We start from the raw sequence: 27,567 nt of genomic DNA, 5'->3' as shown, positions 1-27,567 counted from the left end.
GCATACCCATTTACACTGCCCACTACACAGGTCCTGCCAGTGTTCGACCCTAGTCACACAGGTTAACCCCTTTTACACCGCCGCTGACCTGGATCCATGGGGAAAAAAACGGGTTTTTGCAGCAGTGTAAAAGGGGTATAACTGGCACGAGTACGTGCAAGAAAATGATTGCTTAGCATTTAAATTAAGTGCCTGAGTACACTAACTTGTCAACAAATACATTATGTTTTTTTGTCTATTTGATGCGTTTATACAACAAAATGCAAGATACCACATTGAAATCTAACCATTCCGAAATATGAAATAATCCATTATCCAAAATACTGTCTTTCTGTGTGTGTGTATATGTGCCTAGATAGATAGATAGAATTCTGTGTAACCCGGCACTCATCTGCTGACAGGAACAGCAAACTGTACTTGCCCGGGTGAACACCTCCAATGTATACAGGGATAGAAAGGAACAGGCATCACTCCAGGACTATAGCAATCACAAACGTTTACTGCATAGTGGTCAACATCGTTTTGGGATTAACCCGTCATCAGGATACTTGAAGTGTCGACGTTGACCCCTATGCAGTAAAAGGTTGTGATTGCTAGTCCTGGAGTGACGCCTGTTCCTTTCTATTCCTGTATATGTATGTGTAATACGTTGCTAGTTTGTATTAAAATATAATTTGTTTCTCTCACTACTTTTATATATGATTTATTAAATAATAGATACTTCAAAAAAGTGTCTACTGATAAACAGAAGTCCAAGCGTAATGAAGATGAAGAGAGTCTAGAAGACGTGGATGATGATGAGTTTGACGAAATTCTTGGTAAGTGTTTTGTTTTTGTCGCAAGGTTTTAATGGAGACAGATTTCTGGAAGGTATCACAAGGCATGCATGCCTTAGGAATCCGTTGGAAGGTTTAGAATAGCTCATATCAATCTTAACTAAACTTAGAATTTTAATGGATAAAGAGTGTTTATTTTTGTCCTAGTAGAGCTTAATGTCATATGCCAGCTACATTGGTTGACCTATTGCAAATACTGTACATACCTGAAATTATTGTTGGAATGGTATAGTCTTCCCCTATTAGCAGTATTGCTATGTGCTTTTGTACTGCAGTGAGGTCATAAACTGACGCAATTGTCACTCTTTGGTTAAGAATTTTTTTATACTTTAAACATTAATGTAGAGGGGCCGTCATGAATTAATATGTCCAAGCCCTGGGGTCTGTATCCAGATTTGAAAAGAAAAAAACACTGGACATTTCCTTTCAGAAATATTTGTAGAAGGCTCATAATGATTGACTTTCTTAGTAACTAAGGGAGACCTCAAACATTTGTGTTTTCTGTAGCTTATATATATAAGATTTAGCAACAAGCATAAGAACTTATAGCAAATACACTCTTGTCCCGTAACTGGGGAATTGGGGCATTGAAAAGCAGGACTGCAGGGACCTGCCAGAGCACAGGGAGCTAGCGGCACACGCAGTGGCTGTTTCTGCGAACACACTACACCACCAGGGACAATATCTGCAACAGGGAATCTGTATTAGTGGCGACACATCTCAGTCTGTCAACCAGGGACAAAGCATTCTCTCAGTTCTCTCCTCCTTAACCCTTTGGCACTCCCCCTGCTCTAGGCTGCCTGTCAAAGGCTTCCTATCTCCTATTTCATCACACTGGGCATCCATCTTTTAGACTTCTTACTTCCATTTAGAGGTCTGTGTTCTCGAATACCTCCAACCACCGTTTTCCAGGTTTCTGCTCTCCCCCTTGCCTTACCTCAAGCTCAGAGCTACTGCTGTGGTTCCTGAGATGGAGTGGTATTAAAAATCATAATGCACCTCTAGAGTGCAATATGATCCGGAGGCCTTGACAGCTTATTTCAACAATTTACGGTACTTATGTATTATCTGGGCTGCCGATTTTTTGATTGTATGCCTTAACTTAAGGCATACAATCAGATGCGATGCGATATCGCATCGCATACGACCATATCGCATGCGATGCGATGACCCGATTTTTTCCATAGGATTCAATGTTAAAATGGACTGAGTCCATTTTAACATGGAATTCAATGGAAAAAGGGGTCCTTTTCATACCCCTACTATCCAAGTGGGCATGGAGTTGGATATAAACCTGTGGCGAGCGTAGCGAGCCACCGAGCCCGAAGCGTGGCGAGCGAAGCGAGCCCCACGAGTGGACGGTATTCTGTGTCCCCTCGCTGGGCTCGCTACGCTCGCCACGCTTTGGGCTCGCTGCGCTCGCCACAGGTTTATATCCGACTCCATGCCCACTTGGATAGTAGGGGTATGAAAAGGACCCCTTTTCCCATTGAATTCCATGTTAAAATGGACTCAGTCCATTTTAACATTGAATCCTATGGAAAAATCGGGTCCATCGCATCGCATGCAATATGGTCGGATGCGATGCGATGGACCCGATTTCAAAATCGGCAGCCCAGTTAGTACATAAGTACCCAATTTACATATGCCCTCGCTAGCTGCAGAAATTCAATCTTTCTTCTACCAATGCTAAAGCAGTTAATTTTGATATTTTGTTTCTTTCCGGGTGGGGTTGCTGTGAAGTATCTGGATTATTCTGCTGGGTACACACCAAAACGATTTGGGCACAATCCCATCAATCTGGATCCAAATCAGATTGTAAGCTTGCGAGCAGGGCCCTCCTACATTTTGACTGTCTGTAAATACCCTGTTTTGTTGTATCACTGTCTGCTATTGTAAAGCGCAACGGAATATGCTGCGCTATATAAGAAACTGTTAATAAATAAATAAATAATTCAGACCGATTGGATGCAGATTGGGTCAAAATTGTTTGGTTGGATCCGATTCAGATCCTACCTGCTGCTGGTAGGCTCTGTATAAGATCCATTCATCTGAATACAGATGGGATCGGATCGTATGCAAATCAGATTGCAAGATCTCCATACGATTTGCATCCAATCCAAATTGTTTTGGTGTGTACCCAGCATTATGGAGTACCAGTCAAGTTATATGTTGGATATGCACAGTTTATCTTTTTGTTATTTTAATTTCTTTCATTGAAGCTTCAGCAAGTGATAATATTGTAAATAAGCCTACAATATGATTAGTCATGAGGAACTGCAATAACATAATCTTATAGGTACAATCTAGTAAAACAATGATTATGTGTTTGACATTTAGCAGTATACAAAAGTGATATCAGTTGATCATTAACAAATGTGCATGTTTCATATCACAGGGTGTTGCGAAAACATTTCTTTTATATAGAATGTTTATCACTTTATAGAAATAGAACGAATATTAACCTGTGTCATCACGTTTTGATGCGTCTTAAAATGTCCACCTTTAATACTAAAGGTGATGCTGTGAATCCCCTACACCTTTTGCTTAGACAAATGATTAAGCCTGTTTATTTTATGTGCAGGTGAGAGTTGCCTTACATCCAGTTAGAAGCATGGGTTAAGTTACAATTCCATTGCCAATAGCTGAACATGAGTTTCCTTACTAATATTACCATGTCAACATAGTTAATATTACACTTGAAAATCATGACCTCTATAATTGCTTATGTCACTTTTTTTCCCCATAGATATGTTTGAAGGAGACAGTTACTACAGTGACAAAAAAAATGATATTGATTTTGCTGGGTAAGCTACGCAACGCTATTCTAAATGTGCTTAATCCTTTTTGTGTATTGTAAATGTAACAGGGAGTCCAAATCTACAATGTACTCTTACAGAATAGTATTCCTAACACCTCCTTCAATACTTTGCCCTCAGAAGTTTATTTATTTAACAAGCCTTGCAAAAGGAAACCGGTGTGGCGCTTCTCTTTCCATGGTTAGAGAGTATTTACATTGCAGCCATTATAAAGAACTCCTCTTAATTGTCTATAAGGAGACAAAAGGAAGATGTGTCATGGGAGATGGAACTGGGCTAAACAATGTTTCACTGTCATTGCCTTTTTTTTTACTATAATAATGCAATTACATTACATATATTTTGTTTAATGTGCATCTAAGGAACCTAAAACCAAGTGAAAAATCTACAAAGAAAAAATCACAAGATGATGATTCCGGTTCTGACTGGGACATTGATGCTGAAGATGATGATGAAGAAATATCATTGGGTAGTATGTGTGATGAAGAATTTGAAGATGATGAAGCGGGAGGTGTTTTTATGGACACTTCAGAAACAATTTCTACAGAATCAGGTAACAACTAATGTAGTGGAGGCTATTATACAATGCATCTACTATACTGTATTCCCCTACTGCACAGTTAGTTGCTATTACTGTATGCTAATTTGTTCCTGTTAAACTAGTAGTACTCCTAAATGGATGACAGATAAGTTTCAAAGTTCTAGTATTCTGGAACTAGCAATTACTATTTTTTATAATTCTATAGTTAGTCCACTTTTCCTAATATTAGCATGTTCTATTGCTGCCTGAAGTATCCGTAACTGTATGGGTGTGGAATCTCTCTTAAGCGAATGACTTCATGGGACATGTTTTACCTTGTGTAACATGACCTCTACATCCAATCTGCACTATAATGGTTTCTGGCAAATATACCTGGAGAAGGAAAGTTTGGGCATGAACGGTCTGTATTTCTTTATCTCTCAGGTTTGAGAGTCCTTGTCCTTAATTATTGTACTCTAAACCACATTTTTAGCTTGCCTGCCATTTTGTATGTTTAAAATTAATATAGATAACCTTTTGTTTATGTAAATATTCTTATTTGAAATAAGATGTCGTATAGACTTCTTGTCCCTTGTAATATATTATATAGTTCCCTCTTATGAAATATATCATTGAATTGTTCCATAAAGAGTGTTCCATTTATTTAAAAAATAATTTTCCTATTTCAATTAACAGAGAAGAAAAATGGAAAGAAGAGGCGTTTACAGCAGGAAGGCATGTTTGCTGCTGCAGAGGAGGTATGTATATATGTGTGTGTGTGTGTGTGTGTGTGTGTGTGTGTGTGTGTGTGTGTGTGTATGTGAACCCGGTGTCTTGGTTTTCTAACCTACTTTAAAAGACCACTAAAGTTAAAGTGTATATTACAACCTACACCAAGTGCTTGATTTGTTTTGATTTGCACCATAAGAGCTACTCAGACTTTTTCGAAAATTGTATTCATAATTACGGTCTACCTCTACGAAGTTAGACGGGGCATGTTAAAAAAATGACTAATGTTGTGTTAACTGCAAAGTTTTTACATTATGTTAATTTCCCTTTGTTTCTTTTTTTTTTTTTTTTTCGTTTTTAAAGTTTGGTGCTATCCTGGATGAGAGTTCTGGCTCCAAATTTGACAATATTGGATTAAATGCTGTATCAAATAAAGAAAACGCAAGTAAGCATTTTTTTTTTTTATATACCCCTAATCCATAAATGATGTGGTTTTTTACTATTCTATAGAGCATTTGTTGAGGAAGCTTTAGGTGTATGAAACATTTATGACGACAAAAGGGAGTAGACTGTAGAATACATCTTTTCCATATTTTTTTTTTTCAGATTGTATTTCCCTAGCATTAGGACTGCATTTTATGAGATCTATATCCGTCTTCAAAGGACTGGAACTAGCAATTTGTAATGCAGTACCCAGGAGCATAGGCGCCGATCCTGTGGGTGCTCAAGGGCTTGAGCACCCACAGAAATCCATGAGCACCCACGGGCATCCTGAATCACGCTGCTGGGCTGCGTTCCCGGACATTTTGGGTGGGCACACAGAAGAATCTGGCTGCCGTTTGTCCCTGCTGACTCCCTCCCTGTCCGTCAGTCCGTTTCCTCCTCCCCCCGGCGATCCGCCCTGGTTCCCTGATATACGGCGGCGCAGCTGCGGTGAGAGAGCAGGACTTAAAAAAAAAATGCCCATACAAATTAATGGGAAGCCATTCATTGGCTGAGACCTCTCTCAGCCAATCAGCGATTGGCTGAGAGAGGTCTCAGCCAATGAATGGCTACCCATTCATTTGTATGGGCATTTTTTTAATTTATTTTTGAAGTCCTGCTCTCCCGCCGCAGCTGCGCCACTGTAGTGTATATCAGGCAAGTTGGTAACCAGGGCGGATCGCTGGGGGGTATTCGGACGGACAGGGACAAACGATGCTGCCCACTATGGGCTTTTTTTTTTCAAAGATCTGACCTGTTCAGTTCTCCCGCTGGCGCAGCAGCACCGCATCGCACCTGGCAGCGTTTTCTCTTCTGCCCAGTTCCCTGTGCCGCGCGCCCCCCCCCCCCCCCCCCTGCCGCGCTGATGGTAGCGGCTTCCTCCCCAGCCCAGCACCCTGCGAATGTAACATACAGAGGTGTGGGGGTGATGGGGGGCTGGGATGGAGAGGTGTAGTGGGGATGGATAGGATGATGGGGGCACAGAGAGGTCCTGTCTCCTACCACACCTGTCCCCGCACACTCCCCTGTCCCTACCCTGTCTCCTAACACACCTGTCCCCGCTCACTCACCTGTCCCTAACCCTGTCCCCTAACACACCTGTCCCCACACACTCACTTGTCCCTAACCCTGTCCCCACACACTCACTTGTCCCTAACCAGGTCTCCTAACCACACCTGTCCCTGCACACTCACCTAACCCTACCCTGTCTCCTACCACACCTGTCCCTGCACACTCACCTGTCCCTACCCTGTCTCCTACCACACCTGTCCCCGCACACTCCCCTGTCCCTACCCTGTCTCCTACCACACCTGTCCCCGCTCACTCACCTGTCCCTAACCCTGTCCCCTAACACACCTGTCCCCACACACTCACTTGTCCCTAACCCTGTCCCCACACACTCACTTGTCCCTAACCAGGTCTCCTAACCACACCTGTCCCTGCACACTCACCTAACCCTACCCTGTCTCCTACCACACCTGTCCCTGCACACTTACCTGTCCCTACCCTGTCTCCTACCACACCTGTCCCCGCACACTCCCCTGTCCCTAACCTGTCTCCTACCACACCTGTCCCTGCACACTCACTTGTCCCTAACCCTGTATCCTAACACACCTGTCCCCGCACACTCACTTGTCCCTAACCCTGTCTCCTAACCACACGTCCCTGCACACTCACCTGTCCCTACCCTGTCTCCTACAACACCTGTCCCTACACACTCACCTGACCCTAACACTGTCCCCTAACACACCTGTCCCCACTCACTTGTCCCTAACCCTGTCTCCTAACCATACCTGTCCTTTCACACTCACTCTGTCCCCTAGCACATCTGTAGTCGCACACTCACCCTGTCCGTAATCCTATCCCTTACCACACCTCTCCCTGCACACTGACCCTGTCCGTAATCCTGTCCCTTACCACACATGTTCCTGCACACTGACCCTGTCCCCGCACACTCACCCTGTCCCTAACCCTGCCCCCTAGCAGACCTGTCCCCGCACACTCACCATGTCACCCGCTAGAGCTGTACCCCATGCTCCACACGCAATGAAAATAAGTGTGACTCGCATTACCTGTAAGACCACACCCCTTGTTTTGTGGCCACACCTAAAGGCACGCAAAATATTACCCTTCACCCCACCCACTTATTGTGGTGCCCCTCCTGTCATATTTTTCTGTATTCGCCCCTAGACCTGATTAATGTTCTCTGCCTGCCACTGTCACTGTCACCTCCGTAACAAGCATCTCACGTCCCTTGACAATGAGCAAGTAACCCTGGCATTGAGCATGATGCAACCCTGGCATGCAGCATGCAATGCAACACCTGGCAAAGAGCATGCAACCAGTAGCAATGAGCATTAAAGCCGTAGCAACAAGCATGTAGGTAAGCGGCACTTATGTGGCATAATATGTAATCGACATGAAAGCATGTGGTATTATATGTAATGGATATAAGTGTGTGGTGTAATGGGCATTACTGTGTTCAATATAACGTGTAATGGGCATTACGGTGTTTGGTATGTGTAATGGGCATTATGGTGTTTGGCATAACATGTAATGGGCATTATGGCATGTGGTATACTATGTAATGGGTGTGTGACGTGTAATCGCCATTATGGTGAAATATTTTGACGAGCACCTTCGGCGCGCACTGCCCATGTTATCCCTACTGTAGAAAAAAATTGCGTCCTGGCATAACAAGTAATGGGCATAATGTGTAATGGGCTTCACGGTGAGTGGCATAACAAGTAATGGGCATAATGTGTAATGGGCTTCACGGTGTGTGGCATAACAACTAATGGGCATAATGTGTAATGGGCTTCACGGTGTGTGGCATAACAACTAATGGGCATTATGGCATGTGGTATACTATGTAATGGGTGTGACGTGTAATCAGCATTATGTTGAAAAAATTTTCGCGCACTGCCCAAGTTTTCCCTCCTTTACAAAAAACTTCTTCAGTCCTGGCATAACATGTAATGGGCATTGCAGTGTATGGCATAACATGTAATGGGCATTACTGTGTGTGATGTACCATGTAACTGGCATTATGGTGTGCAAAATCAAGAATGTAATTGAAAATAATAGCAGGGCACTGGGCAGGCTGAGTGTTTAGATCAGTGGTTGGTGTCAAACTCATGCCCCCAGCCCTCCACCTGTTGTGGAACTACATGTCCCAGCATGCCCTGCCATAGATTTTATATAATAGATTGCTAAAACTGTGACAGGGCATGCTGGGACATGTAGTTTCACAACAGCATCTGACTCCAGTCCTGTCAGGCTTGTCAGCTTCTATTTTCTTGGGGTGCCTGCCTGGGCCTGGCCATGCGCTGACAGTCAGTCTAATTTGAATATTGGAATATAAATTGGTATTATTTTGTGGCCACGCCCCTTCCCCATGAAGCCACTCCCCTATATTTTTGGCTTGAGCACCCACCAGCGAAAACATAAATAGGCACCTATGCCCAGGAGTAATAATCCTATCTATCTATAAATATATATCTCTATCTCTCGATAGATAGATAGATATATCTCTTTATCTATGGGGGTTATTCAGACCTGTTCGGTTCTCTGAGTTGCAGCACCTTGCAATCAGGTAATGGCTGCCCAGCAAGAGTGAAATACCACCTTGCCCAAGCTTGTGAAAATACACTTATCAGCGATTAGCGGCAAATCCATACGCAAGATCGCAGAATGATAACTGTGTGGATGTGGAAACACGGATTGCAGTCTTTTTGTAGCCCCGGACTTGGTTGCAATAGAAATAGGCTGGTCTGGGCCGGTGCTGGTGTCACACTAATTCCCATCCAACGCCATTTCATGCATGCGTTTTTCCAGACACTCACAGAAAACTGCCGGTTACCACCCCCAAACACTGGCCGCCTGTCAATCAACTTGCATGTCACCAACGATTTACTAAATTTAATCACAGGAAGGCTGCAGTCTTGAAGGCAATGTTATTGTAAGGTGATCTGTTAATATTTATTTATTTTCAATATTCCATTAATATACAATTACACCCGGTTAATACATAAAACCAATAATCCTAAAAATATTTATTGCGGTTTTAGATGATGATGATGTACAGGAAATAAAATCTTTTGTTGTATAATATTCAATGATTCATAGCAATATATTGTGTCACTTGACAATATGGGAATATTTCCAGTGTTAAATGAAAATCCCAGTGTTTGTACTTAGCATAGATATAGTTATATGTGGCCTTCTCACAGCTGGTTAGTAAATAATTTACATTCACTACAAAATTCATGCATTTCTCATAGAAACTCTCGTTTTATGTAGCCCTCTCACAGCTGGTTAGTATTCAGCAGCTAACTTGCAAACTGTAACGGTGCCCATACACTGTACAATAATTGGTTGCATATTGGACTAGATACCATTGCATGCGATTTGCGTGCGATGTGATTTGAACCTTGTTCAAAAAGCATGTGCAGCACATACTTTTTGAGCTTTGCGGTGGGATGTGCATTGGAGCCAGCATCACACCGCACCCAAACCTTTAGTTGTATTCACTGCACAGTTCATGCACTCACAGCTGATTGCTAGTGAATAGATGTCATGTAAGAAGACATTAAATACAGGTACTGCAGGTATTATGTCTTTCTGATAATGGGCGCTCTCACTGCCCGTTCATATTAATCAGACATCCAAGCAATTATGTTCATAGCATCATGGTTAAAAACCAATGCATTAATTCAGTAGTAGAAGCAAATACTTATCAGCGATCATGCTGAGTGAAAACATTTGTGGATCCCAACACACTCTGAAAGGGACAGTGCGCAGTAAAACAAAAAAAGGGCGTGGTCTCACAAAGAAGGAGTGTGGCTTCATAATAGTACCCCCAAGGGTACAGGGAAACAGTGGGTGACAGCAATATATATCGGGTGACTAGGAAGGCTGAGGCAACAGAGATGGCGAGTGACTGGCGGGCAGGTGTGGCTGGGGATCATGTGCAACAGAGTTAGCGGGTGACTTGGAGTGATATAGATAAATGAGAGATATTAGAACAACAAAAATGGACGTATCACACAAAGGGGTGTGTGTATGTATGTCTCTCAGACTAGTGCTGGTGGGGGAAAAAGATCTGGGTACTGTTCAGTTCTATTGACTCCTAGACTGCCAGACCTACCTGTCCCAGCGGCAGGCAGAAACCTTCTCAAGCTTATCCCCTTCATATGTGTGACAGGCGCTGTTAGCCACCTGTGGTATTCAGGCATGGGACGATGGCAGGCAGGAAAGTAGCTGGCGGAACGGTAATGGGTCCGAAAGGCAGGCAGGGGGTGTGGTCATGTGGCTTCGGGCAGGAGGGAGAGCTCTGGTGGTGCAGCTACAGGCAGCAGGATGCAAGCTGGGGGAGAGCACCGTTGGTGCAGCTGTGGGGCTAGAGCAAGCTGGGGGGGGGGGGGGGTGGTTGGAAGCGCCGTAAGGCAGGCACGCTGGTCCGGGCGCAGTGCATCCCAGGGGACGCACCTATACTTACAGGAAGTCCCTGGTGTTAATTATCGGGTAAAATACATGCAATAGCGTGTATTTGCGATGACTGACTTGTGCCGCTTTGGAAATCCACCACAGAGATGCAGGTAGTATATGTCCCGCTGTCCTTTAGCTCTCACAGGAATGCTCCCGACTGCTGGTGTCTCCAATTGATGCAGTCTTTTCTGGTGCGACCACCCGTGTACAAGATACTTTAGGCCAGCACTGGGGTTCTATGGGTTTACGCGTTTCCCAGCCTTTCATCTGTTCAGCGGCTTCCTCAGAATCCAAATCTATAACCGATACATGGGTGCATACTGTAAAGCCAAATCCTTATTTCCTGCACATTATGATCTAAAACTGCAATAAATATTATTTTTATGATTATTGGTTTTATGTATTATCTGGCCGATAATTGTATATTAATGTGAATTTTTCTGATTAATAAATATTACCAGATCACCTCCAAGAGCACTGCTTTCTGTTCTATTTCTTTTTTGTTTCTTGTATTAAAAGAGATAAGTATCCCTTTAAGCAGCAGCATATTGGACGTGATAGGTGGGTCAGCACTCCATCACCCCAAAAAAGCGTACACCATAATTGTTCAAAATGTATTACTTTCGTGTGTTGGCCACCGCATGAATCATTAATTTTTTAATTCCGTTACTAGGTATCAAGCAACTCAAGTGGGAAGCAGAACGAGACAACTGGGTTCATAATAGAGATGCTAAAAATATCATCAAGAATAAAAGAAAGTTTAAGCAAACAAGAATACAAAGAAAAGGCAAAAATAAATAAATTATTTTGTTTCCTTGTTCCTTGTCTAAATTATTTATAAATAATTTTTTTACATTTCTTCTAAACTTTCATATCAAATGTTCTCTGACAGTGAAAGAATTCTTTATCTGCCATTTGATGATCACATTTGTGCATTTTGATTACAGTAATTTCTCTTTAGGCTGTCAGCAGGGGCTCGGGTGTACGCGATTTGGCCCTGATTCTGGAGGATTGGGCCAAGAAATCTGGTGAAATTGGCCAAATTGCGTAGGGTATGACATCTGATCCGATGTGCGGTCCTGTGCGCATCTAATCAGATCCGGATGTCGGACGGTCTGCACATAAGATAAATCATGTGCAGCCGTCTGGGGGAGTGGCAGGAGCAGGCTGGGAGTGGGGACTGGTCCGGGTGAGCTCCTAGCCAATCAGCGGCCACCCAGTCTTTTGAATAGGATTTCTTTTTATTCTCCCGCCGCGCCCCCCGGTCTCTCTGCATCTGCGCCGCACTCCCTGCCTGCCGCTACATCTCGTGCCGCTCCCCCGGACCGGTCCCCACTCCCAGCCTGCTCCTGCCGCTCCCCAGACCGGTCCCCACTCCCAGCCTGCTTCTGCCGCTTCTGTCCCCGCTTCCACGGACCGCTAGCTCTCCAGCAGCTCCCTGGATTTTTACATGTGATAAATCGCATCCGATTTATCACATGTAAAAAATGGCACATCAACTGCCAAATCTTATCAAGCTCCCCCGGGGAGCTGCCGGGGAAGCTCAGGGGAAATCGGGGCTGACTTGTCCTTAGGACAAGTCGCCCTAGTGTATGGGGGCCTTTAGGCTGGTCACCCAACCTTGCATCATATCTGATATAGAACCAGGCTGTCCTAAATACTAAATAATATAATCTGATTGGTTGCCCATAGCAAAATCCCATCTTAGTAAATAAATATAAATAAACCCATAATTATTTAGAGTAGCTTTTCCTTTTTACTTCAACTCCACATTGTATAATCACTCGCTGTCCACAAGCTAGCAAGAGCACATTTTTTTTTGTTTGTTTGTTTTTTAATTGTGTAATTTTTATAAATGCATTAACAAAAGAGAGGAAAAAAATTAAACATTGTGATTAGTCTCTGCAAAATACATCTGTAAGTACAGCACAAATAAAAAATAATAATAATTCCGACATCAATACATTTGCATTATTTTCATTACAAAAGAGGTATACAAAGGTGGATAAGATGTCAAGCTGGTTTCAGTATCATTCCAAACATCTCAAACAGCTGAACTAGGTGCAACTGTAGCATCTGTCTGTCATTGATAGTGTGGTTGTCCAGATTCAATGGGCCCTGTGTCCGAGCCAATCTATGCAATGTATCTAGGTCCTTGTACTTAAAAAAATGGCCAATGAAGGTGCGTGCAGGTGCACCCGGTGGGGGCGGTCTAGCGGGCAGTCTATAGCCCACAGTTCTCAGTTGAGCGGGCGCAAACACCTCTCTTGTAAATATCTTCAGCAGCCAATCTTCCAAGAATTTTTCTGGGGAAGAGCCTTCAGCCCTCTCCGGGAGCCCAACCACTCAAACATTGTTATGCCGTAGGCGTACCTCCATTTCTGACAGTTTCGCTTTAACAGCCATCATCTGTGTCGCCAGGTCTTAGACCTTACTTTTCAGAGGTTTAGTGGCATTCTCAAGATCGGAGATGCAATGCTCAGTCTCGCCCACTCTCCCTCAACTTTTGCATGTCATGTCGAATAAGTGTAATATCCACCTGCACTTGGCCTATTTTCTCTGTAATGTGTTGCTCTGAAGCTGTTATGGCAAGGAGAATTTGTTGAGTTGATTGCATCACAGTGTCCACAGGAATGGACCCCGGCGACTCAGCTGCTAGAGGGGGATCACTAGATTGAGAGGGGGGATTATGGGATTGAGAACCCCTGGCAAATTTTTCCAGTTCCCGGTTTTACCCATAATGTGGAATTCAAGAGAGGTAAACACTAAAAGAGCAGACTCTTAGTGGAGGTGTCATTTATACAGCGCTGTGTCTCCTCAGAAAGGACAATGATTCCTCCACTTCTGGATGGGATATTATACAAATCCCGTTTTTCCCCTTTCAGGCACACCTAAATATATGATTTTATATGCTGACTCTCCACTGTCACTCTGCAGCATGCTCCAAGATGGCGCCAGGCACATAGCCCCAGAGACAGGGCTACAGATCAAAGAGTGGCCGCCACCTTCCACAGCCTCACTCCCCCCCCCCAGCTCACCGGGTGTCAGCGGTGAGTAGCCAGGCACAGGAGAGCAGCAAGTGCACACCTTTATGTGCAGCTTCGGCAGGATTGGAGCTCCGCAGCCGGGGTCCCAGAATAAAAGATGGCGCCTGCAGGGAGTCCAGGTGCCGGAGTTCACTCGATTCAGTCACGCCGGACAGAGCAAGTCCCCCAGATGGGCATTTGGCAGCGCCGGAGGAGCAGGGCAGAACACAAATGCGTGCCAGGTAAATCAGGGGGGTCCACGGTCCCCAAAGCAGGATTTTAGCAGGAGGATAGCCGGGAGCACTCAACGCATACGTCTCCTCACATGCTCGGCCAAGCCACGTCCCCCAGCAAGAGCACATGTTAACGCTAATTGTGGTCCCAGGTAGAGTAATACATTTGTAATAATTTTTATTTAATTTAACATGTGTGTGTATGTATGTGTGTGTGTGTATATATGTATATATATATGTGTGTATGTATGGAAATGATATCCCTGGCACTCCGTTGCCCCTATTACAGGGGTGTCTTGTCCAGGTGCCTTACAGTGAGGCGTGCTGGCCACTAAATTTGTCTGGTGGCACTCAAGGACTGATTTAGCAAATGGTGAAACTTTAATCTACGTTTCGGGGGTTCAAGACCCCTTCATCAGGATAAAATTCAGTGGTCGCACAACATCTATATATACATTTACTTACCAAGGATGTCTTCTGTCCCTCTCCGTGCCTGGTCCGTCCCCCGGTGCACGCACTCCCCCACTTCCGGTTTCTGCAGTTGCTTCCAGCGGACATGACGGAGCCGGCCTCTGGATGGTACCATGATAATGGTTAGGGATATGGCCGCACTTGGTTACATTTGTACTGTGCACTGTGAAAAACAAAACAAAGTGAACGTATTATATTTAAGGTAAAAAAAACAGGTGTAAAAATCTTTACAAAAATCTTTAAAAGTGCTTCGTGGTATTCCAATGAACACCACAAAGAAAAGTGCAAGTACCCATTGTTTGGACAGCCATGGAAAATTAAAAAAGCTTACTGGCATACATGACATCCAAATATTTAGATAATATACTGATACTCCTATTGTAATAGGTCAAATCATTTTTATAATATCAAAAAAAGGAGAAGAAAAGAGGTTCTTCTCTTTTTGTTAGGTTCTTTCTTTTTTTGTACTATACTTGGATGAACAACTTTGATGGAGGAACATGTGGGGTACTTATGTAATATCTGGACTCCCGTTTATCTTATGAGACCGCGCCCCCTCGCGGGGCTCGCTGCGCTCACCACGCTTCGGACACGGTGGCTCGCTGCGCTCGCCACACTATATAAAATCACCTCCATGTGTAGTTGGATAGGGGTAAAAATAAAACATGACAGTATATTTTGTGCACAATAAAAGGTGGGAGGATGGTGTTTGTCAGTACAGCAGACTGACCAAACTAAAAAGTATACAATAAGAAAGCTAATGACTAGTCTAAAAGCAGGGTCACTATAATATTTCAAAGACAGGGTATTCAGTTTAAAAATGAAAAAAACAAGGAATAAATAGAAATCAGCTTAACTTGGAGCAGCGCGGTGAGGAGCAGGTGACCGAAGTTATCCCAACATGTTTCGTCCAACAGGACTTCGTCAGGGGTAAGGGACAGAATGACTAAGCCTATATTTATACCAGGGATAGAGTCAATGGTGCCACCCCCCTCGTTAACACTGCTTAATTGGACCGGTTGTAAGTTTAGCAAAAAACAATAATCTAAAGCAGTGGTTCCCAAACTTTTTTGAACCACGGCACCCTTGAGTATCAGAATATTTTTCACGGCACCCCTAGGTAAAAAGTTTTTTGTCAATAGATTTAGAAAAAATATTACATCAAGTAAATTGTGTTTATAGGTCATCCTTAGGATCAATTATGTAGTGAGGAACCAGATTTGCTTTTGTTTGCCCACATAATTCATGATTAGTGGCCATCAACTGGTTTTGCCTCAGGCATTGCCCATAACTATTATGAATTTGTCCTAGACCACCAATCCAATGCAAGTGTCCAGAGGCACCCCAGGGTGCCTAGGCACACAGTTTGGGAACCACTGATCTAAAGTGTGTGGGAAATGCTAATAATGGCATCTAATGGCCCCACTATTATGCTTATAAAAACGAGTTGTACAAAGTCAGAAAACTTTAGTGTGAAGGTTTGGAGTGTGTCAGCTCCGTTTTTAAGGAGCGTGACATCACATCCACCCCACTTCCGCCACACATCCGGCGTCAGTGTAGCGCTACTGCGCATGTGCGCCTGGTTCTTATGGTGTTGTGAAGTCTTTCAGTCTCCATCCTATGGATCCTTGTGCGCATGCGCGCTCGGTCTCAATCCTCCGTATGTGCGCTACGTCTCTGGTGCTCTGTGTCCTTCTGTATCATTCTTTATGAAATGTTCTCGTGCACCAGCACTGTGGGGGTTCCCATGGTGATAACATTATGCCTCAAGTCTTCACTAGGAGCCCGATCGTTCACAGCAGACTTTGCTTGAGGAATCCCATATTCTGGGATTATGGTAGCCTATATGCAGGGGGTTCAGTTTTTCTGCAAATGATTCTCAGAAATATGAGAATCAGAAATAGTGGGCAAAAATAAATAAATATTTCTCTTACATTCTTATGGGATACAGGGGCCGTCGTTCATAACGAAGGAGACAGGCACTTATAAAACTTTATACAGGGTGTACTGGCTCCTCACCTCTGCTCCCCTCCCTCTAGTCAGTTTAAGAAATGTGCCTCAGGAGAAGCACGCATCAGGAAGAGCTCCAGAGCGTTTTGTCCTCTGTTTAATTTCTTTATTATTTTGGGACTGCTGTTTTGGACTCAACAGCAGTCCTGTGTCGTGGGAGACTAGGGGAAGGGTTCAGCTGCAGGCCACTTCATGGTACCGAGCTATCCCTGCCACAGGACCACTGTCCTGCGTGGGTGATGTTACCGCGGGCATTGCGCTGCAGCGCGCACACCCCTGGCATGCCGCACACCCCTAGTCCAGTCTGAAGATGTCGTGCGGTGAGTACTACCCCGGGGTTCCCTGCCGTGGGGTCCCCGGGTAACGGTGTGGCAAGATGGCGACGGCGGTGCCCTGCACAGGGACCGCGCAACCCCCTGCCTACACTGGGACAAGGTACTGCCTCCTGTATTGTCCAGGGCAGTTTACCAAAGGGTTGGACATTCTTCAATGTCAGTCTCAGTATAACAATGCAGGTAAGCTCCGGCGCCATTACGCTGGGCGGAGCTTACCCAGAGTGGGACCATAGCTCTGTGAGGGCCCCAAAACCTGCTTCTTCCCTGGCTGTGTAAACGCCATTATACTGCTCCAGACACTCCTCAGCGGTGTGGAACAGAGGGAATCTGCTTGCAGAGACAGCTTCAGGTTTTCAGCGCTTGTGTACTTGTACACTTGCCTGCATACACTGTAAAGTACTGTTAGATTACTGTACTGTTTACCAGCTCTTAAAATTGGAGAGCTCAGGTTGTTTGGTGTATTGGTCCCCTCCATTACCCTCTGTACACTACCCCACTAGCTTGTTAAGCTATAAACAACTCAGATAGTACTACACATAGTAATTATCTGTCTAAATCACACTGCATATCCACTGTGTTTGCTCTGTGTGTGAGGGGAGACTGTTTGTTTGTCACAATGGTGAGGAAACTTACATGTATGGTGTGCAGTGATAAATTTGTGCCAGCTTCTTCATCACAAGTTACTTGTGGGCCATGCATGTCCCCACAAAGTAGTGGGGTTCCCCCACAGCTTACTGGTCAGCACACAGGACAGCTCACAGGAGCCTGCCTGGGCAGCAGGGATAAAATCCATGCTAGAAACTGTAACTACACAGTTAGCTGCTACAGCAGCACAGACCCAAAGGGTGCAGAGGGAGCTTGCTATCCTCTCTGCCAGAGTTGATATAATGACTTTTCTTACGAGTTGCCCCAGGGGTAGATGTACACCCTCTCAAACCCCTGAATCTGGTGCAGATGACGGGGATGATGATGATGATATTGGAGAAGCAGACGCGGGGGGTGAGGAGCCTAATGCTTCACAGTCACTGCTCCGGGGCACAGAGCCATTAATTATGGCAATCAGGGAGATGCTTGACCTTCCCTTAGCTGAGTCCTCTGAAGGGGATTCTTTCTTTGCCACTATGAAAAAACAGCAGGTTGTTTTCCCTGAGCAGACTGACCTGGAAAATACTTTCAAGTCAGTGTGGAAAAACCCAGAAATGAGGTTTAAAGTGGCTAAGAAATTTAAAGCCACGTTTCCCTTTGATCCTGCGGGATGCAAGGTGTGGGAAGAGCCACCGGAGGTAGATTCCTCTGTGTCTTGCCTAGCAAAAAACATGGTGCTTCCAGTACCAGGGTCGTCTTCATTGAAAGACGCCACAGACAGGAAGGTTGAAAATACCCTTAAGTCCATTTTTACTGCTAGTGGCGCGTGTCAGCGTCCAGTCTTAGCAAGCTGTTATATGGCAAAGTCTATATACACATGGGCCTCCCAGATCCAGGAGGGCCTTCTGGGTGACATGACAGTGGCGCAGGTGTCTGAAAAATTACACCAAATTCAGGACACAGCTAAAGTTCTGTGTGAGGCGCAGAAAGAGTTAGGAGCCATTAACGGCCGTAACTCAGCCATGGCGGTGTCGGGCGCAGATCCCTCTGGCTCCGGCAGTGGATAGCTGACGCTGACTCCAAACGGAGTGTAGAAAACCTCCCCTTCACTGGCGACAGGTTGTTTGGGAGTGATTTAGATGAGTTAATCTCTAAAGCCACAGCAGGGAAGTCAACATTCCTGCCATCGACCCCACAGGCGCCCAAGCGTCCTTTTCCATCTCACACCCAGCAGTCCTTTCGGACAAGTAAATTCCGCCCAAAAGCCAGGGGTGGTTCAAATGCTGCTAGAGGCTCCCGAGGTAAATTCAGGAAGCCTTCTGCTTCGGCCACCACAGAGCGGCCATCCGGGGCAGCTGCAAGTAAACCCGCAGCATGACGGTGGGGCTCCACCAATAGCTCCGGCCGAGGTGGGAGCCAGACTGGCGTTCTTCGGCCATGTTTGGGAAGCCTCGTGCCTCAATTCTTGGGTACAGGCTCTTTATTTCGCAAGGCTACAAGCTGGAGTTTGCAGTACAGCCACCTCAGAGGTTTTTCAAATCAGGCCTCCCAGTGTCCCCAGGGGACCAAATGGTTTTGCAGCAAGCAATCCAAAAACGGGTACAGGCCAAGGTAATAACCCCGGTCCCTCCCCTGGAGAGGGGGCAGGGTTATTACTCAAATTTATTTGTAGTCCCAAAACCGGATGGGTCAGTACACCCGATACTGAACCTAAAATCCCTGAACCCATTCTTGACTGTAACCAAGTTCAAGATGGAGTCCTTGCGGGCCGTGATAGCGGCACTGGAGGAAGGGGAGTTCTTGGCGTCCTTAGATGTGAAGGATGCCTACCTTCACATCCCAATCTGGCCCCCTCATCAAAAATATCTGAGGTTTGCGCTGTTGAACGATCACTATCAGTTCCGCGCACTGCCGTTCGGCCTGTCCTCAGCCCCGCGCATATTCACCAAGGTGATGGCGGAGATGATGGTGGTTCTCAGGAAACAAGGGATTTGTGTTATACCATACTTGGACGACCTGCTGGTAAAGGCGCGGTCGCCAGAGGAACTGCAGGCAGCCTTACAAATTACCAGTCAGACCCTGTCGGGTCATGGTTGGCTCCTGAACCTAGCAAAGTCCTCTCTGATCCCTTCACAGAGACTCCAGTTCCTGGGGATGGTGTTGGACACGGCTCTCATGAGAGTGTCCCTACCACAGGACAAGATTGTGGATATTCAACAGCTAGTCACAGACTTGTTAAAACCCAATCCAATTCGGTAGGTTTCACAGCAGGATTTTCCAACTCGATCTCCTGAGCAAGTGGTCCGGTTCAAATCGTTGTCGTCTCGGATGAGACTGTCGCTACAGTGGTGGCTCCACACGCCCAACCTACTGGCAGGGCGTCGGATTGGCATCCAAGATTGGGTCTTAGTCACCACGGATGCGAGTTTCCTGGGATGGGGTGCAGTGACCATGGGTCAGTCCTTTCAGGGCAAATGGACCCTATGGGAAACACGCCTCCACATCAACAATTTGGAGTTACGTGCTGTGTATTATGCACTTCTGGAGGCGGCCCCTCTCCTCAGCGGACATACGGTCTGCATCCAATCAGACAATGCCACTACTGTGGCGTTTCTGAACAGGCAGGGCGGGACCAAAAGCAGGCCCTGCATGCGGGAAGCAACAAAGATCCTGTCCTGGGCAGAGAGTCACTGTCAGGTTCTATCTGCCATATTCATACCAGGGGTGGACAACTGGGAAGCCGACTTCCTCAGTCGCCACGAGCTCCACCCCGGGGAATGGAGTCTGCACCACCAAGTGTTCAGTGCTAGGGTGGCTCGGTGGGGGACCCCACTAGTAGACTTGATGACATCAAGACACAATTGGAAAGTATCCAGGTACTTCTCCAGGGCGATAGACCCTCAGGCAGAAGAAGTGGACGCCCTCTCCATACCGTGGACGTTCAACAGCCTGATTTATGTCTTCCCACCGATTCCCCTAGTGGCTCGGGTGCTAAGGAAGATAAGGAGAGACGGAGCCGAGGTCATTCTAGTGGCTCCAGACTGGCCACGAAGAGCGTGGTACCCAGATCTGCTAAGTCTTCAAAGGGACTCGTGGCGCATACCTCTGCAAAGAGACCTGCTCATTCAAGGTCCGTGCGTCTTCCAGGCCTTGGAACAGCTTCGTTTGACGGCCTGGAAGTTGAGCGGCAGATCCTGACAGAAAAGGGATTTCACACATCAGTCATCAAGACTATGACAAGTGCAAGGAAGCCAGTAACGGCCGCACATTACCACCATATCTGGAAGAGATATGTGGGATGGTGTGAACAGGGAAATTTTACTCCATCAGAGTTTGAACTTGAAAGATTTCTCAGATTTCTTCAATCTGGTTTGGATCTGGGCCTACGTTTAGGCTCCTTGAAGGTGCAGGTATCTGCATTATCTGTCTTTTTCCAAAAGAAGCTGGCTAATATACCTGAAGTGCAGACATTTCTGCAAGGAGTATTGCATATACAGCCTCCTTTTGTGGCCCCTACTCCACCATGGGACTTGGATGTCGTTCTGACGTTCCTAAAATCCTCCTGGTTTGAGCCATTGGAGGAAATTGAGTTAAAATATCTTACATGGAAGACGGTGGTCTTACTAGCCTTAGCTTCGGCTAGGCGGGTCTCTCAGCTGGGGGCGTTAACATGCAAGAGCCCATATTTGATCTTCTATGAAGACAGGGCAGAATTACGCACAAATCCGCGTTTTCTTCCCAAAGTAGTGTCTGCGTTCCATGTGAACCAGCCAATTGTGGTTCCTGCTAGTGGACCTCATTCTGAGGTGCCGTCATCTTTGGATGTGGTAAGGATTCTCCGTGTATACATCAGGAGAACAGCAAGGATTCGTAAGACTGATGGAATTTTTGTCCTTTATGATGCCCAAAAGATTGGGCGTCCTGCTTCTGGATCTGTGCAACCATTAAACAGGCTTATGTGGTGGCGAAGCTCCCTATGCCTGCTGGGGTGAAAGCCCACTCAACTCGTTCAGTGGGGACTTCCTGGGCGGCTGCCCGAGGAGTGTTGGCCTTACAATTGCTTAGAGCCGCTACATGGTCAGGCCAACACACTTTTGTCAAGTTTTACAAATTTGATGCTTTGGCCTCTGAAGATACTCAGTTTGGGCAAGCGGTGCTGAGGCAATCTCCGCACAATCCTGCCCGTTCTGATGTCTTTGGTATATCCCCATCGTTATGAACGACTCCCCTGTATCCCATAAGAATGTAAGAGAAAATAGTATTTTAATACCTACCGGTAAATCCTTTTCTCTGAGTTCTTATGGGATACAGGGCGCCCGCCTCTGTGCGGAGTTCTGCCTTACTCACTATGGTGAGATGTGGACCATACTGGGTCCTCCTGCTACCCTTTGTTCCTTACGGACATAAGGGTGTAGGTTACCAAGGTAACCTTATTGTTACATCGAGTACCTCAGCTGTTCACGAGTGTATGTTATCACTTAGGTGATGTTTTCTTATCAAGTTGTTAATGGTTGACATGTTCTAAAGCCCTGAGATTTAACATGTTCTGTGGTCGCTACAGGGGCTATGTATGTTGAAGTATGTTGGGTGTGCTGGATGAATCGCACCACGTTAAATATTACACATATTCCTCTCATATTGTTCTTCTCCTTCGGCGCAGTTTCTATTAACTGACTAGAGGGAGGGGAGCAGAGGGGAGGAGCCAGTACACCCTGTATAAAGTTTTATAAGTGACTGTCTCCTTCGGATAACCTCTTTTCCCCATCGTTATGAACGACTCCCCTGTATCCCATAAGAACTCAGAGAAAAGGATTTACCGGTAGGTATTAAAATCCTATTTTTCAGGTAAATCATAAGACGTATAAGCATGAATTAGAGATGTATTAAAATAATATATAAGAATCCCTCTGTTAATAAGGGAATATACAAGTATTTCTGAGGGCGTGGGAAAATAATATTAAATTAATAATTTAAATAATAAATTACCCAAAGGGCACAATCATAGTGGTACTGAACTTTATATTTATGATAGTTTATAAGAAGGGGAAGAAAGAGAAAATAAATAAATTATGGAATGAGTATGATGGGATAAAGTATTTATTTTTACATATTGTGTGTTTTTACAATGGTGGGTACAGCACATACAGAAAAGAACCACCCCAAGTCTTAAATTTTGGTCCAAATCATCCATAATGCCCTTGCGTGGTCCCCCACCCTTAGATACGGGCGCCCCTCTCCCGCTTAGTTGGGTGTCACAATTTAAATATTTGGGGATAACAATTACTAATGACAGCCGAGACTTTATTCCCAAGAATTTACAGCCACTCCTATCCACCATTAAAGATAAAACATTGGTGTGGACTAAATTACCCCTAAACATTATAGGTAGGGTCAACCTAATAAAAATGATCCTACAGCCCAAAATATTATATGTCCTACTACAATCTCCAGTGTATGTGCCGGCCGCTTTCTTTAGACACTTAATCTGCTTGCTATCTACATTGATATGGGCGAATAAGCGTCCTAGAATTAGCATCAACACCCTAACCAGACCAAGGACTGATGGGGGTCTGGCTCTGCCCCAGTTCAGGTTGTACTACTATGCCAGCCAATTCTGACATCTCAGGCATTGGTTACAGGACACTGACCAGACTTCACTTCCGGTTACATTTCTGCATCAAACTTGCCCCACTGTCTCACCCTCACAACTGCTCTTGGGCGGTAGGATCCCTGGGGGTGCTCCCCCATTGGTGGTTCAGGCCATTAGGGTTTGGCAGGAGGTCCAGTCCCTGACGGGGTACACTGCCCCCCTCTGGCATTCCATCAAACTATCTGAACTCGCTTGCTTGTCGGGCAGGAGACTGTGGTCGTCTGGAGGGGTGGTGACGATTGGACAGCTATATGAGGCCAACATACTAAAATCTTTTCAGCAGCTAAAGGAGGAGTACGGGTTGTCTCAGGTATATTTCTTTAGATATCTACAGCTGCGTCATGCACTAAATACCCAGTTCAACAACAGTCCCCCTGTACTGTTATCCTCTCAGCAAAAATATTCCTGACTAATCTGGGGCAGATTAAAACTGTATCCTTAGCCTACTCGTTTATGCTATCTTTTCTACACAAGGGTTCACTACCCTCCCTAAAAGCCAAGTGGGAGGCAGATGTGGGTGGTTTTGAGGAGGAAGAATGGGAGGAGGCACTGGCACTACCACGACACGCCACAGTCTCCGCCAGAGTCCAGCAAGTCCAGCTGTTTATTCTACATAGAACATACTTGACTCCGTGCACTCTGGTAAGATTCGGTGGTCGAGCCTCCCCGGACTGCCTAAAATGTCATTCCTCACAGGGGACCCTGTGGCACTTGCTCTGGGACTGCCCCCTGGTTAACTCTTATTGGGTTGCTGTTAAAACAACAATTATATCCACTGGGATCTCCGAGCAGACTTTGACTCCTAAAATGTGCATGCTGGGAAGCAAAGAAAATACCCCTCTGACTAATATAGAGGGTCAATATGTGATTAACTTATGCTCCCTAGCCAAGGTCGTAATAGCCAGACATTGGATGGCTGGCCAGGGGCCTACACTAGTGGAGTGGAAGGTTCTAGTTAATGACACTGTGCAACACAAAAGATATGTATATATGTCTTGCGGCACACTGCCTAAATTCTCACTCCTCACACTCTTGAAACTATAGAACCGGGTGTTGATAACTACGACATATCAATAAGCACTGTGTGAATAAGTGAATGCAGTACCCTACATGGGATGGAATTCCTACTATACACATGACAGATGTTCTTTGTCTCTCTCTTTTCAATTTCCTCTCTTCACCTTTCCCTTTTATTATGTACTTTAATATATAATTAGAAAATTGAATTATTGATATCCAGTCAGAACAGAGCAGGGACACCATATCCTTTTATAAACAATTGTCTTTTTTGTACTCCAAATGAATATACATTGTGACAGCATTATATGTTGTATGTTGGGCTGCCTATTTATTATTTTATTTTCTTTGACATTCATGTATGTATATATTTTGAATTGATGCTCTGTCCTGTACTTATAATTTGTTGAATAAAAATACTTTATTTAAAAAAAAAAGGGGGAAGCATCTAAACAAGATGCGCCGCTGGTAGTCCAGGTGGTAAAAGTCTGGCGAGAGGTTGGTAAAATAGTCCAATATAAAGACATAGATATAGAACATCCCTTATCGGATTATAAACGGTTTAGAGAACTTAGTAAAGTTCGACCAGATGTAATCTGGGGAACATATGGGGTTAGCGCTATGAGTCAATTATTTAATACAGAGGGGCTGAAATCATTCATACAGCTGGTAGATGAATTTTCATTCCCTCGTTCATTCTTTTTTAGATACTTGCAAATGAGAAACGCTTTGGAGACACAATTCAAAAACTAAAAACTGATATTTTCAAACTCCCCGATTAAAAAAGCCTTAAGGGAAGGGGGCAAAAAGAAAGGGGTATCAAGGTTATATAATTATATGGTAGAAGCTATGTATGAGGATAGGCTACGGGAACTCAGCGTGAAATGGGCAGATGACGTGGGTACAATAACAGAAATAGAATGGACAATGGCCTTGAAGATGGTACCAATAGCAACTAACTCAATAAAGGTTCAACAGGTACAACTGTTTATTCTTCATAGGAGTTATATTTCCACACTAAGATTATCAAAAATAAAGGGCAACGCCTCATTATTATGTCTGAAATGCCAGAACGAAGTTGGAACGTTGTGGCACTTAATGTGGGAATGTACAGTCATCAAAACCTTTTGTAACAGAGTGATCCAAACGGTGAGGAATACAGGGATACCTGAGATAGCTTTAGGGCCAAAAAGTTGCATACTTGGAATATGTACAGACGGTAATTTAAATAGATACGATAAGGCTTATATAATAAATCTATGTGCCCTGGCAAAAGTGCTTATAGCAAGAAGGTGGATGGCAAAAGAAGGACCAGATCATGCAGCTTGGATAAATTTGGTTAATTTCTCGGTGGGTCAAGAAAAATTTGTGTATTCATGTAGAAATAGTATAAGCACATGTACAAAGATTTGGCACAGATGGTATACTTCCGGTCATATGTTTATAACTCCGGTCACAGACTAATAAGTGCTCACTAGGCACAGAATAATGAATAAAAAGTACACCTAAACACTAGAAGATATAGGAAGGGTATAGCAAACACGTTATTAAATACTATAATTAGCACTTTAGTAAAAAAAAAAATATATAAAAAATAAAAAAAAAAAGGGGGGAGGGTGGTGCACATAATATAGATTAATGCAATATAGTCGGATTGTGGTAGATAAGAGTGCCAAAATTTATCATAGCTGCAAGGAAGTGTATGTATGCAAATTGGATTTGACATAAATACTAGGTCCATCTGTAAGGGCGTAAGGAATTAGTAGATAAATCCCAGACCATATTCATATACCTAGGAGGAGCAAAATGCCATAACTAAGACATTAAGATACAAGGGCAGTCAGGATAAGTAGAACAATATAAAAGGTATGAATAGATAGTCTTCCCGATGTTCAAGGCCACGGCTAGGATAAAATAGACGGTGTTTAAGATGCCTAGATGTCCACAAGAGTAAAATGTCCAAAGTTATGTATTCTATGTATTGTAATGTATTGTATTGTACTGTGTGTTGTCGTATGTAATGAAATGTATTGTAAAATATGGTATGTTGTAAAGTAAATATGCTCTGACAATCTAACCAATTACCTAACGTTGCAATAAGATGGCGAGATGACTATGATCAGAGCGGATACATAAAGCATTGAGATGTTATGTGAATGTAATGTATTTGTGTTATTTTGCAAAACAAAATAAATTCAATTTAAAAAAAAATATATTAAAGACCAAAAAGTTAGCAATCTTACCCCCTCAGGAACAAAAAGCAGTCAAAGACCTGAAAAATGATGACGAAATAATCATCAAGATTGCGGATAAGGGGGGAGCTGTGGTGATCCAAAATAGCACAGATTATATTTCTGAAGCCAACAGGTTAATTGATGATCCAACCACCTATGAGAGGCTAGATTCCAATCCCATTGAAATTTACAAGGAGAAGCTATATGCTCTATCGTATAAAGCCCACAAGGATAATTAAATATGAAAAAAGGCATTTGAGTACCTTTATGTTAAAAACCCAAGAACCCCAATCTTATACCATATATACCAAAGATACATAAAGATAAAACTCACCCCCCTGGCCGCCCTATAGTGGCAGGGGTAGAATCCCTAACAGCCAATTTGTCACATTACCTTGACTTAAGACTCCAGCCCTATGTAAAGGCCCAAAAATCTTACTTGAAAGATTCAACTCAAGTACTAAGAGAACTTGAAAGTTTTATTTGGGAACCAACCTATAGATGGGCCACAATCGACGTACAAGCTTTATATACTTGTATACCTCACCCAAAAGGCTTGAAAGCAGTTAATAAAATATTATCTGATGACAAAAATATAACTGATAATGAGAACTATTCTTATTAGATAGCATCCTGTTTATGTTAGACCACAACCACTTTGAATTTAACAATACCCATTATATTCAAAGGCAGGGGACAGCAATGGGCACAAAATTTGCCCCCTCCTACGCCAATATTTTTATGGACAATTGGGAACGGGAAGTACTATATGGTGATGAAAATGATAAAATCAATGAAATTAAATTCTACAGAAGTCTAGATCTTTTTATTTAGAACCTGCAAATTAACAATTACAACCTGAAATTTACATACAAAGACAGTGAAGTAAAAATTGATTTCCTAGATATTGTACTAACAGTAGATTCAGACAACAAAATCAATACAAAAAGTTATTTTTTTTTTAAACCGATGCTAATAGCTATATTCCAGCTAATAGCTGCCACCTGGATAGCTGGAAATATAACGTCCCTTACGCACAATTTGTCAGAATTCGTAAAAGAACGGTCATTCCTTACAAATGTACTGGGAACAATCAGAGACTTTATTGAATAATTTAACCAAAAAAGGT

At 44.1% G+C, this 27,567-nt stretch overlaps 1 protein-coding gene across 2 annotated transcripts in view; it reads left to right on the top strand.

Annotated features, from left to right (window-relative positions):
• CEBPZ (CCAAT enhancer binding protein zeta) overlaps positions 1–11,695 on the top strand; it is a 35,115-nt gene extending 23,420 nt beyond the window's left edge. For both annotated transcript variants that reach the window (XM_083176431.1, XM_083176430.1), the window contains exons 11-16: positions 718–818; positions 3,586–3,643; positions 4,018–4,208; positions 4,872–4,933; positions 5,268–5,349; positions 11,551–11,695. In XM_083176431.1, the coding sequence (XP_083032557.1) occupies positions 718–818; positions 3,586–3,643; positions 4,018–4,208; positions 4,872–4,933; positions 5,268–5,349; positions 11,551–11,678 (622 nt within the window). In that variant the 3' untranslated portion in view covers positions 11,679–11,695. The remainder of the gene's footprint in view (positions 1–717; positions 819–3,585; positions 3,644–4,017; positions 4,209–4,871; positions 4,934–5,267; positions 5,350–11,550) is intronic.
• The last annotated feature ends 15,872 nt before the right edge of the window (positions 11,696–27,567 follow it).

The sequence above is a fragment of the Crinia signifera genome, chromosome 3 (genome assembly GCF_055691185.1).
Source record: "Crinia signifera chromosome 3, ASM5569118v1, whole genome shotgun sequence".
In the NCBI taxonomy this organism is placed as follows: Eukaryota; Metazoa; Chordata; class Amphibia; order Anura; family Myobatrachidae; genus Crinia; species Crinia signifera.
Note: the sequence above shows the minus strand (reverse complement) of the source record. Positions and strands in the feature narration are given on the sequence as shown.